This window comes from Dasypus novemcinctus, chromosome 11 (assembly GCF_030445035.2).
Source record: "Dasypus novemcinctus isolate mDasNov1 chromosome 11, mDasNov1.1.hap2, whole genome shotgun sequence".
In the NCBI taxonomy this organism is placed as follows: Eukaryota; Metazoa; Chordata; class Mammalia; order Cingulata; family Dasypodidae; genus Dasypus; species Dasypus novemcinctus.
In genome coordinates this window covers 8,713,384-8,726,493 of record NC_080683.1, presented here as the reverse complement: position 1 = coordinate 8,726,493, position 13,110 = coordinate 8,713,384, and the positions used below count along the sequence as shown (strand labels likewise).

Below are 13,110 nucleotides of genomic sequence, written 5' to 3'. Positions count from 1 at the left end.
CAAAGATTCCATGTCTCACCAGAATAATTTTCTGCTTTGTGTTGACTTTATCATGACCTTCATTTTTTTAAACAATCAGCAAAGGCACCTCCCTTATAAAAGAGCTGTCATGTAAGCTTCTTCCATGTTTATTTTTAAATACTTTATTTTATTGTCACTTTAATTAAATAAGTAACCAAGTACCATTTCTCAGGCTCCCATGATCCTATCTGAATCTAGTTCCTAAATCTTTGACTGTTCTTTTGATTTTGCCTTCCCAAGATCAGATCCTAAATTTAGAAAATAAAAATTGGGGGTTCTTCTCTATATTTATTAATGAGCTCACCACCATGGCAAGAGCATCGTGGGAAGAACTATCAAATCAAAGAGATGATCAGCTTCTCCTAGGTTACGTTTATATTGGTAAAATGCTATTCACATAAATAATTCAAAAATTGCATGCTTTATGGAAAGGCCCTGGAGATCTCTAAAGGTCTTCCCAATCTGTAACTTGTTCTTAACCTCAGGAAAACACTGATAAAACCCTTATGAAGGGAGAAGCAGATTTGTCTCAACTGATAGGGTGTCCACCTACCATATGGGAGGTGCAGGGTTCAAACCCAGGGCCTCCTGGCCCATGCAGTGAGCTGGCCCACGTGCAGCGCTGATGTGCGCAAGGAGTGCCGTGCCACACAGTGTGTCCCCTGTGTAGGGGAGCCCCATGTGCAAGGAGTGTGCCCCGTAAGGAGAGCCGCCTTGCAGGAAAAAAGTGCAGCCCAGGCATGGCACCACGGATAGCTGACGGAGCAAGATGATGCAACAAGAAGAGACAGAGATTCCCGGTGCCGTGGACAAGAATACAAGCAGACACGGAAGAACACACAGCGAGTGGACACAGAGAGCAGACGACAGCGGGGAAGGGGAGAGAAATAAATGAAAAATAAATCTTAAAAAAAAAAGCCCTTATGAAGGGAGCAGATGTGGCTCGAGCAATTGAGCGCCTGCCTCCTACACGGGAGGGCCCAGGTTTGGTTCCCTGTGCCTCCTAAAGGAAAAACAGACAGACAACAAGCAAAAAACAATGAGCAACAATGAGCAAACAGACGAGGGAGCCAAAACAGAAAAAGGAAAATAAATTTTTAATTAAAAAAAAACACCTTATGAAATAGTTATGTACTGTATCCTAAGGGAAGATTTTACTCTCCTCCATTCAGATATTGTTGCAGTAACAAATAGCCACAACTTTCTGTCTCATTATTACGCAGAATTCTGCTTTCCTATGCTCTTTTTTTTTTAAAGATATATATATTTTTTATTTATTTCTCCCCTCCCCCCCATGCTCTAGATGGTTCTGCTAGGAGCTGGGTCAGAGGACGTGACTTCAACAAAGAAGGACAAACTGAAAGCCTCTGGGGACTGGAAGAAGGCTGTCTGGACTAGTCTTAGATACTTAGATGTGAATCTCAGATCCTGAGGGAGTTACTAGCTTCTTTGTTATGTAGACGCTTCACACGGGTATAGCTTTCCCCCCAACACTGCTTAGACAACCTCCAACTGCACTAGTGAACTGAGGGAGATTTCCAGGATTCTTTTTGACTCCGAAGACAAGAGTGAATTACAGGGGACGGAATGAACAGCTAAAGGAAATCTTGAGCGGTCACTGCTGGTCTGAAATACGTGTTGGGAATATTGGGAGTTCTGGGTCTGTCTTCCTGAGCTGCCCCTAACCCTCAGTTTAATAGATGGTGTTTATGTAACCTGAAATTAAACGTTTTAAATGGTATCTGAATCTCACCGACTCCCTCGGAATTCAGAAACCAGTACTTTTACTAACTCTCCTTACTTTCCATTGCAATATAATTCTTTGCAAAGATCCAAGAAGAGTCTATCCTCCTTGTTATGGGACTATAATTGTGTAAATCAATTTTGCAACCAAGGCCCTAATTGGAGTGTCGTCGTGGAGAATGATTCTCGTCCAATCAGATGTAAGAAGCCCTGGGTAAGGAACACATGTGGAGCCAATGCCTGCTAAGCCGCCCCGGAAGCTGGCCTGGAACCAGGAGATAAGAAAAGTCATTTCCTGGCAACAGAGGAGCCTTAGCAAAATTGGGGACCTCGAGAAGAGAGGAAGTTGCCCGTACTTATAGGTGCTCTAGGTGAAATCTGTTGGAGAGAGGGTCTTGGGCGTGGTGTCCCACCTTGGACTAGAAGGAGGGTGGCCGGCTTGTCCCAGTTTCCCTTTTTTAACACTGAGCGACCCACGTTCCAGGAACCCATTCTGCTCTGGGCAAATCAGGATGGGTGGTCACTATAACTAGAAAAGCAAATGACAGAGGTTTTAGCAGTCCAACCTAAAATTTCATGTGAAAACCTCTGGATAGGAGCTAATTTTGTGGACTTAAAATGGCTCCATAGCAATGGAATTGTTCTAAAAATCCTCTGTGTTGATGCATTCACAGCATTGTGATTATACAGAAGCCATTTATTACGTACTTTGGAGAGATCAAATGGTATGTGAATGTATCGCAACAAAACTGCTTAATAAATAAATAATGGTGCAGGAATAGCCAGAGGGGGAAAAAAAAAAAGAATAGCCAGAAATAGCAGCTTTGTACAGCAGGGGAAATACAGATTGAGAGGTAAAGAATTTTCTTGTTTGTTTGCCTGTTTTTTGTTAATTATTATTATTATTTAATAATGAAAATGCTCTAATAATGATTGAAGTGATAAATTCACAACTATGTGATTATACCAAACACCATTGATTGTACACTTTGGATGAATTGCATGCTTTATCAATATGTATTAATAAAATTGATTTGTTTAAAAAACAAAATATATATATGACTCCAGGAAGTCTAGATTTGCACAGCAAACTCATGGAAACCTGTTGTTTAATTTACACCTTCACTGCACCTACGATAAAAATCAAGCCAACCTTTATGAGACCAGCCTTTTCCATATCAAGAATAAACTTTGGAGATTATTTATGATCACAGAAAAATTATCTGAAACTTGGAAATAAGACAAAAAGGTAAATAGCACATCCTTTCAATATTATACTGGAGTAAAGACTACCCAAGCATTGTCTGGACAAAAGGAATGGACTTAGTGAATCCTATTGTTTATTTTAATTAAAAGCCCAGACTTACCGAAGTTACGTGTTAACTTGTTGAGTTTTGTCCAGGAACGATGAAAATAGTTTTTGTTTAGCACAACAGATAACTCCAAAGATTTATGGCCTGTTACCCATTTTTAAATTTTAACTCAGCAAACTTATCCTAACATTTCTTTATCAGATTGCCTATAAATATCCTAGCTTCTTGAAAGTGCTTTGAACTACTGGCGGTACCATCTAATGGGTTCCCTCGTTAATTAACTAATTAATAATAGTAATTAAAGGAGACCTTCGATATGTGTGCATTTTACCTTTCATGTTTTCATTTTATCTTTTGGAAAATTTTTTTCTTTTGGAGATACCAGAGATTGAACCCAGGACCTCGCACATGGGAAGCAGGTGCTCAACCACACGAGCCACATCCACTTCCCTAGAAAATTATGTTTTACACCTGGTTGTGGATTTGTCAGATGGAGCCTGAGGGATGGAATATGGGAAGGGTGGGTTTTGACGGTGGGAAGGACAACATCTGGAGTAGGGAGTGGCACCAGGAAGAGGCAGCACCCACACAGTCCCCTTTGCAGAAAATGAGAAGGCGATGGAAGAGAAATTGGTCAGCTGCATGGCCTGGGCCACGATCTACAACTGCTTGTCGGAACACACAGCCGCGGCTGATCTTATGCGATGGTGAGGCTGATAGACACGGGCATGGTTTGGTTTCCAGGTTCTGGCTGCTTCCCCAGATAAACTTCCCTGCTCAATGGGCCTAAAATTACAGCCGGCAAGTTCTTTCTTTGGATACAAGTCCTTTCTGTTGCTAAAATGCAAATGTTTCTGAAGTGGGTAACACACACAGCCTTATCAAGCGTCCACGTGGCAGTGTAAAAAAGGTCTGACCTTTCCTGGGATGAGAGAAAAGGCGAGCCCTGACTTCCCAGCACGGAGCCTGAGACGGCTGCAGAAAGCGGGCCCCGCGGGTGGGAGGGGGCCCTGGGCTCACCGCCAGATCCTCGCGGGTGACGAAGCCCCTGTCCTGGGCCCCGCAGGCCTGGAGGAAGCCCCGAAGTTCCTCATCCGCCTGGGCGGGCCAGGCCTCCGGCTCGGGGGCCGCGGGGGCGTCCTGCCCGTCGGCCGGCTCTCGCATCTGCCGCCGGCGGCTGGAGCCCAGCTTCCGGCCCTTCCGGGACACTCTCTGCCCGCTCTCCATGGTGTCTTGGCCCTGGGGACAGAGAAAAGGGGGCACCGGCCTGCTGGGCGTGGTGATTCGCTGCTTAAAAAGCCTCCTGGGGCTCCCCTTTGTCACCCCAGGAGAAAACGCACCGAGGCCAGCCAGGCCCTGCCTGACCCGTCCCCGCCAGCCTCCCTGGCCTCGTGGCCGCCCCCCACCACGCGGGCCTCAGCACCTCTCACTCAGGGCCTTTGCGTTTTCTGTTCCCCCTGTCTAAAGCTTTTCCTTGTGCTAGCCACGTGGCTCACGCCCTCAGTTCCTTCAGTTAAGGGCCAAAAGCCTTCTCTAGCCATTATATAAAATAGCCCCTGGCAGGAGATAGCCTATTTTTTTAAAAATGGGGAGTGGTTTCCCAGGGTAGCCCAGGATCTTGCTGTCTGAAGGGCCAGAAGCTTCCGGAACAGCCTCTCCTGCGGAGCCTGCGGCTCCTCTCCTCACACCTCAGCCGCCTCAGCATGGAGGAGAGCCTTCCACGCTGCCTCCCTCGCGCTCGCCCTCCTCAGCGTCTCCTCACACTTCACTGCGCCACACAGAGGCCTCGGGGTATGGCGCTCCCGCCCAGGCACCCTCCCCGGGGGGCCAACTCGCCCCCCACCCCCGCCACCCCCGACATCCACCCCAGGAGCACCCCACTCCTCCCCCACCCGCCTGTGCCCCTGTGGCAGCGTGGCATTATCTAGGGATTCGAAAGGTAGATCCCGGGTGTTTGTGGACGGGTCTGTTCCCCTGGGCAGGTTAGATTACATTGGATTCGGAGGATTACTTAATTAAATTACGATCGAGGCTTCCACCGAGCCAGGGTAGGATGTGGAGCCTCCCTTGCTGGTCAGGGCCTCGCAGAGCTGCTGCCCGGGGGCAGGAGGAGCAGAGCAGCGGAGCCCCGAGAGAACCCGCCCCGCGGTCTGCAGCTGACCTCGGGGAGAGAGCAGAGGAGCTGGGCCCGGAGAGGAAGGAACCCGGGAAGGCAGGAACCCCGGAAGAGAGGAGCCCAGGAAGCCCGAACCTGGCAGCCGTCGGCAGCCACCTTGCTCCAACACGTGGAAATAGACTTTGGGGAGGGAAGCAACTTATGCTTTATGGCCTGGTATCTGTAAGCTCCAACCCCAAATAAATACCCTTTATAAAAGCCAGCAGATTTCTGGTATTTTGCATCATCGCCCCTTTGGCTGCCTAATACAGCCCCCACCCCTCTCAGCCCCTGCTTGCTAGTACCTCTGCTGCCCTCAGCTGAGAGGTGCCTCCTGCAAGAAGCCTTCCCTGCAGCCACGCCCACACTTCAGACTCAGCTAAGTGCCCTCTGCCTGTGCCCCTCAAGATGCTCCAGGCTCCCCCATGGGTGTCCTGTGCACCTCGGTCCACTCGGTGCCCCAACTCCTTAGCACATAGTAGGTGCTCAAGCAAGCCTTGTCAGATCCATTAATCGGGGTCTCTGTCTGTCTTAGGTCGGATTGCAGGCGCTGAGCATTGCTGTGGCTAAGGGTTTGCTCCAGGGAGACGCCAGGGCAGGGGGCAGGCAGGCTGGGGTCTGGCAGGGTAAAGCGGGGGCCTCTACCCCCGGGAAATAAGTCTGGTGCACATAAAACTGTGTGGGGGGTGCTGGCTTCAGCAGCACATAAACTAGAACTGGAATGACACAGAGCAGATCAGCACAGCCCCTGCACTACCCGCAAATTCTTGGCACATCCCATATATTTGTCCAAGTCTGAATATTTGAAGGAATAAGACAACTGTTCTGTTTTTTTAATTAAAAAAGCAAAACACACACACATACCAACTGTCTGGGGCGGGAGGGCCTTGATGTCTAGATGGTCAGCATGGCTCCCCGTGGGCAGCGGAACATAAGCCGAGCTCTAAGGAGGCGGGAGGGTAGAGCAGGCGGGAAGGAACCCAGGCAGCAGGGAGCCTGCGCCCAGACTCCTTGGTTACGCTGGGGTCGAAGGTCAGGGGGAGGCGGTGCAGAGGGGGAAGCTCTACTCAGGGCTGATGGGCTGGTTCCAGGGGGGCTGAGGCCCCAGCGGAGGCCCTGGACTTCAAGGGGAAACGGAGTCGCTCTCCCTCTGTCTCTCCATCCACCTTCATCTCCCTCCCCGCATGTTTTGTCTCTCCTCCTGTTTCTCTGTCTCTGTTTCATTCTCTCTCTTGGGACCTTCAGCGTTCATTTTATTTTATTTTTTTTAAGATTTTTTCCATTGCCCCACACCACCCCCCGCCGCCTGCGCTCGCTGTCTGCTCTCTGTGTCCTTTCGCTGTGCGTTGGTCTGTGTCTGCTTGTCTTCTTGTCTTCTCTTTAGAAGGCACTGGAACCGATCCTGGGACCTCCGACATGGGAGAGAGGTGCTCAATCGCCTGAGCTACCTCAGCTCCCTGGTTTGTTGTGTCTCTCACTGTCTTTCCTCTTTGTGTCTCCTTGTTGCGTCATCTTGTTGCATCAGCTCGTGGCGCGGGCCAGCTCTCCACGGCTCGGGCCAGGTTTGCCTTCACCAGGAGGCCCCGGGAACCCCCATATGGTAGAGGGGAATGTGGCTCAGGTTTTAGATGCAATCTGAAGACCATGGAGTGTACAGTCTTACCCTGCGGAGATGTGCTGGGGTGGCGTCAGGGGCTGGGACCGAGCGCCTCTGCCTAACTCATGCCTTGAATCCACCCACGGTGCCAGGACTTGCCCACGGGAATCGGCAAGGGCTGTGAATAGAGCTTTTCCTCCCAGAGCCCTGGTGGCTAAACAGTTACCAGCACTCCTCTCCTGAGAGGACGCCCTCCTGCCCAAGCCCTCCCCGAGATCTACCAAGCACCTACGAGCATTTACTGAGCACCAGCTGAATACCGGCCAAGTGCTGAGCAGGATGCCACCATCCACATGGTTCCTCGAGGCAAATCAGGCAAAGGAAAAGCTGCCCCTCCCCCTGGCAGAGTCAGACAGTGGGCTCGATGCCAGCCCCCCCGTGTCCCCTCAGCCACCCACCTTGTCCAGGGCACGACCTGCACACCCGAGCAGAGCCTCCTGGCCCTGGAGGTACAGGTGCCACTAACTCCTGGTCTCCTCTGGAGGGACTCAGCCTCAGGCGGGACAAGACACAAAAGCAATTGTAGCACAGCCTGGAAGATGTGGCAGACCTGTGTGCCAGACGCTGTGAACACCCTGAGAAAAGGAGCAACTCAGCCACCTGTCAGGGAGGGCTTCCTGGAGGAGGTGACAGAGCTCAGCAGCGAGCTCCAGGGAGGGAGAATCCCATTCTACCCTGGATCCCCTCACGGTGCCCAGCCTCACTCTGGGCGTGTATTGGGACCTCAGCCACCTACGACTTCCCCTCCCGACTCATACTGTCCCCTAGAATGGGGGACATTCTACTAGACCACTGAAGAGACTGAAAAAATGTCAGCATTGCTGAAGAAAACGGAGGCAGGGGGATTGTTCTCCAGTCAAGAGGCTAAAGAGAAACGGCTCCTAAACACAGTGTGTGATCCTTAGTGCAATTCTGTCTCAGAAAAAAATTAACTCTCCGAGACACGTCGGGGACAGCTGGGAAAATTTGAAGGTAGATTATATAAGAGAGGATACGGAGCAAAGTGAAGTTTCCTAGGTGTGAAAAAGACCTTGCGGTCGTGGGAGCCTGTCCTTGTCTTTGAGAGAAACGGTTAAGTAGCTGGGGGGAGCCTATGATGGCTGCGGATTTCCTTTCAAATGGTTCCAAACAAGAGGGCGGGAGGGAGTGCACGAGGGGAGGGAGAGAGGGCGAAATGGTAGCCCTCGGGGCAAGAACGATCACTGTTCTTCTGAAGGTTTGGGGAAAGTTTTCTTAATAAAAAGCTGGAGGAAAAAAGCCAAGAATGAGATTCCACAGGTTAGAAAGAAGAGGTCTCCACTAATCTCATCTAATCGCCCTTCACCGGGGATCTCCCACCCCGCCTTACCCCCACCTTGCCCCAGGGAAGCAATGAGATACTCACCCCTCCTTGGAACACATCTGTCTACACCCAGAAAGTCTCCATCCCTCCCCCCATTTACTGTCCCCCTACGAGGGGAGACCCCTTCTTCTCCTTGACCCTCCAGTGGCCACTGGAGCTGGGCCTGGGGGCTGGGGGTCCTGTGGGTTCATACCAAAGGAAGGACCACTGCGCGTCGGCACTAGAAGAGAGCCAGTCCCACCCCCTGGACCTGCTGACGTGGAAACTGAGGCCCAAGAAAGGAACGGAAGCCGGGTCACAGTGCTCCGGAGTCAGACCCCCGCCGCTTCCCACTGTGCCACTGGCTAGCTGTGCTCCTTGGACAAGTCACTTACAGCCGAGTTTCCTCCCTGGAACGTGGGAGTAATGCCCACCACACAGGGGGACCAAGAGCACGAGACGAGGTCGTTGAAACTGAAGCGCCACCTCCCTTCCACGCCGCCGTGCAGCCCGCCCCTCTTTCCTTCCCTTTCTCTTAGCTCATGCCACCTTCCCAGACTGTGGAGTGTTTTACTCATCTATTGTGTAAAGTTCCATCTCTTCCTGGTGAAGTACAAGCCTCCTGTGAGCAGGGAGCTTGCTCTTTTGTTCACTGCTGTATCCCGAATGCCTACAATAGTACCCAGCATGCAGTAGGTGCTCAAACAATACTTGTTGGATAAACAATGCAGTGCCCTGCCAGGTCAAGGGAGCAGTGACCATGGTGGCAATGACGCTGAGGACAGGGACACTCTGTTTGAGCCTCAGAGGGGCCGGGTACTGTGCAGACACAGTGTACCCCCACCGGGCAGATGTGGAAACCAAGTGAGGCTCCGAGAGGCAGGGTGACCCCCCGAGCCATGACGTCAGTGGCACTAGATCCCGTCTCCCCATCTGTCATGGGACCAACGTCCCCCAAGGCCACTTCTTGGGCAGAAGGCCCTCTGTGAGTCACAGACGTCGGACCGAGCAGCCCCGGTGGACAAGGGCTTCGGAGAGGGGCAGGAGGCGGGCGCCTGTCACGGTACTTGGAAACTCAAAGAGCAGTTTCACATGTACTTCCGGAGATGGAGATAACACACCCGACGCAGCAAGATAAGATCCCCAGGGCAGAACGGAAGCTCTGGGGGAGGAGTCGCTGTGATGTGGACGCCATGCCCTGAGCCATGCCCTGAGCCTGCCGGGCTCCCAGGAGGGAGGGCAGTTGGCATCCTGAGGTAAATCCCTGTGAAGGCAGTTGGTGTCCTGAGGTAAATCCCTGTGGCCGCATCCCGGGACGTGGGGCCCCCCTGGCCTCCCTTCGGGAGTCCCTCGCAGAGCCACACCTCCAGAAGCCACGCTTCCCAGAAGGCTCCTGGCGTTTTACAAGCAGCACCTGCCCGCTCGGCCTACGTGGGCCTCCGGCGCCAGCCCTCTCAGCCGGTCAAGCCCCTCCACAGAGGGCCGTTCAGCGACCCCCTGCTTGCCTGTCAGGAGGCCCGGGCAGAGAGGCCGCTGGCCTCCCCAAGCCGGCCCGTGATCGACAGCTAGCACAGAACGCCTGTCACCTCAGTCAGGGACAGAGAACACCCCTGTCCCCTCACAATCACATCAGAACCCCTCGCAGCCTTACAGCAAACCCTAAAAACAGTCTGTGCGGGACGCCTTTCAGTCAGTCCACGCTCGTACACACGCACGCCTCACGCTGTCGGAGTGGACAGCCGCCGCCCCTCGGGCCGCACACTCCCGGGCAGTGTGACACCCCACGTGGCCGCTGGGCACGTATGGAAGGTCTCCTCCGCGTGCTGCCCACTGGAAGCGGCTCAGAACAGCCCCCAGAGGCAGCCAGCTGGGAGCCCCGTCAGGACCCCCTCCTCACGCTCCCCTCAGTCGGTCGTTGCTGCCTTCCACCCTTAACGAAGGAAGCTCCTTCATGACCAAAAACACGCGCGCAGGCGGCTCCTCAGCACTACCGCCTCTCCCCCACGTTCATTGTCCAAAAAAATCACAAGTCAGAAGTCAAACTCAAAAGCAAGTGAATCCCTGTCACAGGCATCTAGAGGCATGCGCGCCCCCATGTGCGATTCAGTCAGGGGAGCCTGCGCTGCAGCCTTCCCTCCGCAAGTGGAGAGGGGTACAAGGAGGATGAGGTGCGGGGACCGTGGTAGAACTACAAGTGGGCCACCTCCTCATTCCCTCACAGATGGCGCTGGAACTGGGGCTCCCTTCACCCCACTTACCTCAGTAACCACAAATGGGAATGATGGTCACAGAACCCACATTGTCAGAGCTGGGCCTGACAGACCGCCTCGAGCCGTGTTCTCGTCTGCCCAGCCCGTACCCCACTTCACCAACAAAGGAGCGGAGCCCCAAGAAGCCAGGTGAACTGCCGAGGTCACACAGCCATTTAAGGTGGTTAATTATGCCCCCTCCTGCCCTAGTGCCCTCCATTAGACCAAACTCAAGGGGAAAGAGGGCTCAGCTTTTTGCATCCTTGTCACAGAAGCTAAAGGCAACCTCTGCTCCCACCCCTCTTAAACCCCCTCCACAGAAAAGAAGCACCGCCACTCCGGGGCGTCCCCACCTCTCAAAGGCCTCGGTCCGGCTTGCAGCTCGGTGCCTCCTGGACCTGGGATGGGGTGGCTGCAGCCCCCAGGAGCCCACGAGCTCTGAAACTGTTAACAGTCGAGTCTCTTGCTTAATCACCCTTTCCGTTCCCCAATCTCCTTTGTTAATCTCCGGGACTTCCTGTTGAGCCTCACTATCCTTTCACAATCTAGTCCGGTGCCTCCTAGGCCCCTGGTCCTAGAATCTTAGAACTGGGGCCCCTTGGCACTGGGAGAGAGGGCGGCCCTCCCAAACAGGGGCTCTGCAGGGTGAGGTGCTCTGCTCGAGGTCTCCCAGCACTTGGCAAAGCCAGGATTTGCAGGGCGATGCCACCTCTTCTCCCAGCAAGAGTGTTGATGGGCAGAGGAGTGGCTAAAGCGGGTGCCTGGAATGTGCTGAGCTAGCCACACTCTGTGCCTACCCCAGGGGTCACCCCCAGGCAGTGTCGTGGATACCCGGAGAGCCTTACATCTAAATCATCTTTTGGGGAGTGGTATCTAAGCTGATACTAAAATATACTGTAAAGCGACAACAACCAGAACAGTGTGGTACTGGAGCACAAACAGACAGATACATCAGTGGAACAGAATGAGGCATCCAGGAATGGCTCAGATGTGATGGGAATTTCACATATGAAAAAGACAGTATTTCAGATCAGTGGAGGAAAGATGGTTTCTTCAATAAACTGTTGGGGGCGGGGAAGGGCTAAGTTTCTGCAAAAAAAAAAACACACAAAAACAAACAAAGTTGGGACTCTGATTCTAAAAAATTCCAGATATATCAAAGAGCTAAGCATTAAAATAATCATAAAATTATATGAGGGCAGGAGCGGAGGTGGCTCAAGCAGTTAAGCACCTGTTTTCCACATGGGAGGTCCCAGGTTCGGACCCTGGTTCGGTGATTTCTAAAAACACACACACACACACACAAAACAACAAGCAAACAAATGAAAAAAAACAACTCAGCGGAGCTGATGTGGCTCAGTGGTTAAGCACTGGCTTCCCACATACGACATCCTGGGTTCAAAACCTGACCCCAGTACCTCAAGAAAAGAAATAAAATAAAATGATGTTTGGGATTTGCTTCAAATTAATTAGGGTGGGGGACTGGGTGGGGGCATAGAGGACACAGTACTGTCCCTATTCTGATCACCGTTTGAAATTTGGGAGGGCACCGCAGGCTCCTTACACCCTTCTCTCCACTTCTGTATGTGTGTGTGAACATTTCCGTAACAAAAAGTTTTAATAAAAACCCATAAGGACTCATGGGATAATTTAAAAATAATCTCGGAGTGGGCAAGACCTTTCTGGGTATATCGCAAAGCATTAGAAGCCATTAAAAAAAAAAGACTAAATATTTTCTTAGAGGTTGAATGACAAAGAAAAAACAAAATCACCATGTGGTGGTTCAAAGCTGTCTGTACCCCCAGAAAAGCATGTCCTTCAATCCAATCCATTCCTGTGGGCATAAACCCATTGTAAGTAGGATCTTTTGATGAGAACTCTTAAGTTAAGGTGTGACCCACCTCATTCAAGAAGGGTCTTAATCCTTTCACTGGAGTCCTTTAGAAGTGGGAGGAATACAGAGAGGGAGAGAAAGCCACAGAGGAAGAAGGGGAAAGCAACGAAACCCAGAAGGGAGAGACCAGCAGATGCCACGATGTGCCTTGCCATGTGGCAGAGGACCTGAGGATCCCCAGCAGCCAGTCTTCAGAAAGAAAGCGTCGCCTTGATGATGCCTCGATTTGGATATGTTTCTCAGCCTCAGAGGTATAAATTCCCATTGTTAAAACCAACCCATTTTATGGAATCTGCTTTCAGTAGCCTACCAACAGAAACACACCATTGAATCAATGTTAAATTTCTTGAATTTAGTACCTACACTTAAGGTGATTATGTAGTTAAATATCCTTGTTCACAGGATATGTACATGGAAGAATTATGTATTCAAGCAGCACAATATGTGTGACCTGCTCTCAAATGTTCAGGAAATAGATCAATAGATAGGTGATAGGGAGAATGATAGGGCAAAGGTGACAAAATGTTAAAATTGGTGCATCTGGGAATCTGAGGGAGGGTATGTTGGAGTTCTCTGGATGGATTTTGTATTATTTTTGCAACTATCTTGTAAATTTGAAATTATTTCAAGCTAAAGTGTATATGTGTGTATTAAGTTTAAACAAAACATATGCACATACATGCATACATTTGTAAATGCATAGACTATTTCTGAAAGATATACAAGAAACTGGTAGTAGTTGGGCTGGAAAAAGCAA

General features: G+C 51.1%; 1 protein-coding gene and 1 pseudogene across 1 annotated transcript in view; one reads left to right on the top strand and one right to left on the bottom strand.

The window, feature by feature from the left end:
* The window catches only part of RAB44 (RAB44, member RAS oncogene family), a 42,882-nt gene extending 31,981 nt beyond the window's left edge, over positions 1-10,901 (bottom strand). The window contains exons 1-2 of the mRNA XM_058306652.1: positions 10,813-10,901; positions 4,098-4,316 (exon numbers count right to left, since the gene is read on the bottom strand). Of these exons, the coding sequence (XP_058162635.1) occupies positions 4,098-4,304 (207 nt within the window). The 5' untranslated portion in view covers positions 4,305-4,316; positions 10,813-10,901. The remainder of the gene's footprint in view (positions 1-4,097; positions 4,317-10,812) is intronic.
* Positions 5,919-6,019, top strand: LOC111762294 (U6 spliceosomal RNA; annotated as a pseudogene).
* Positions 10,902-13,110: the final 2,209 nt, after the last annotated feature.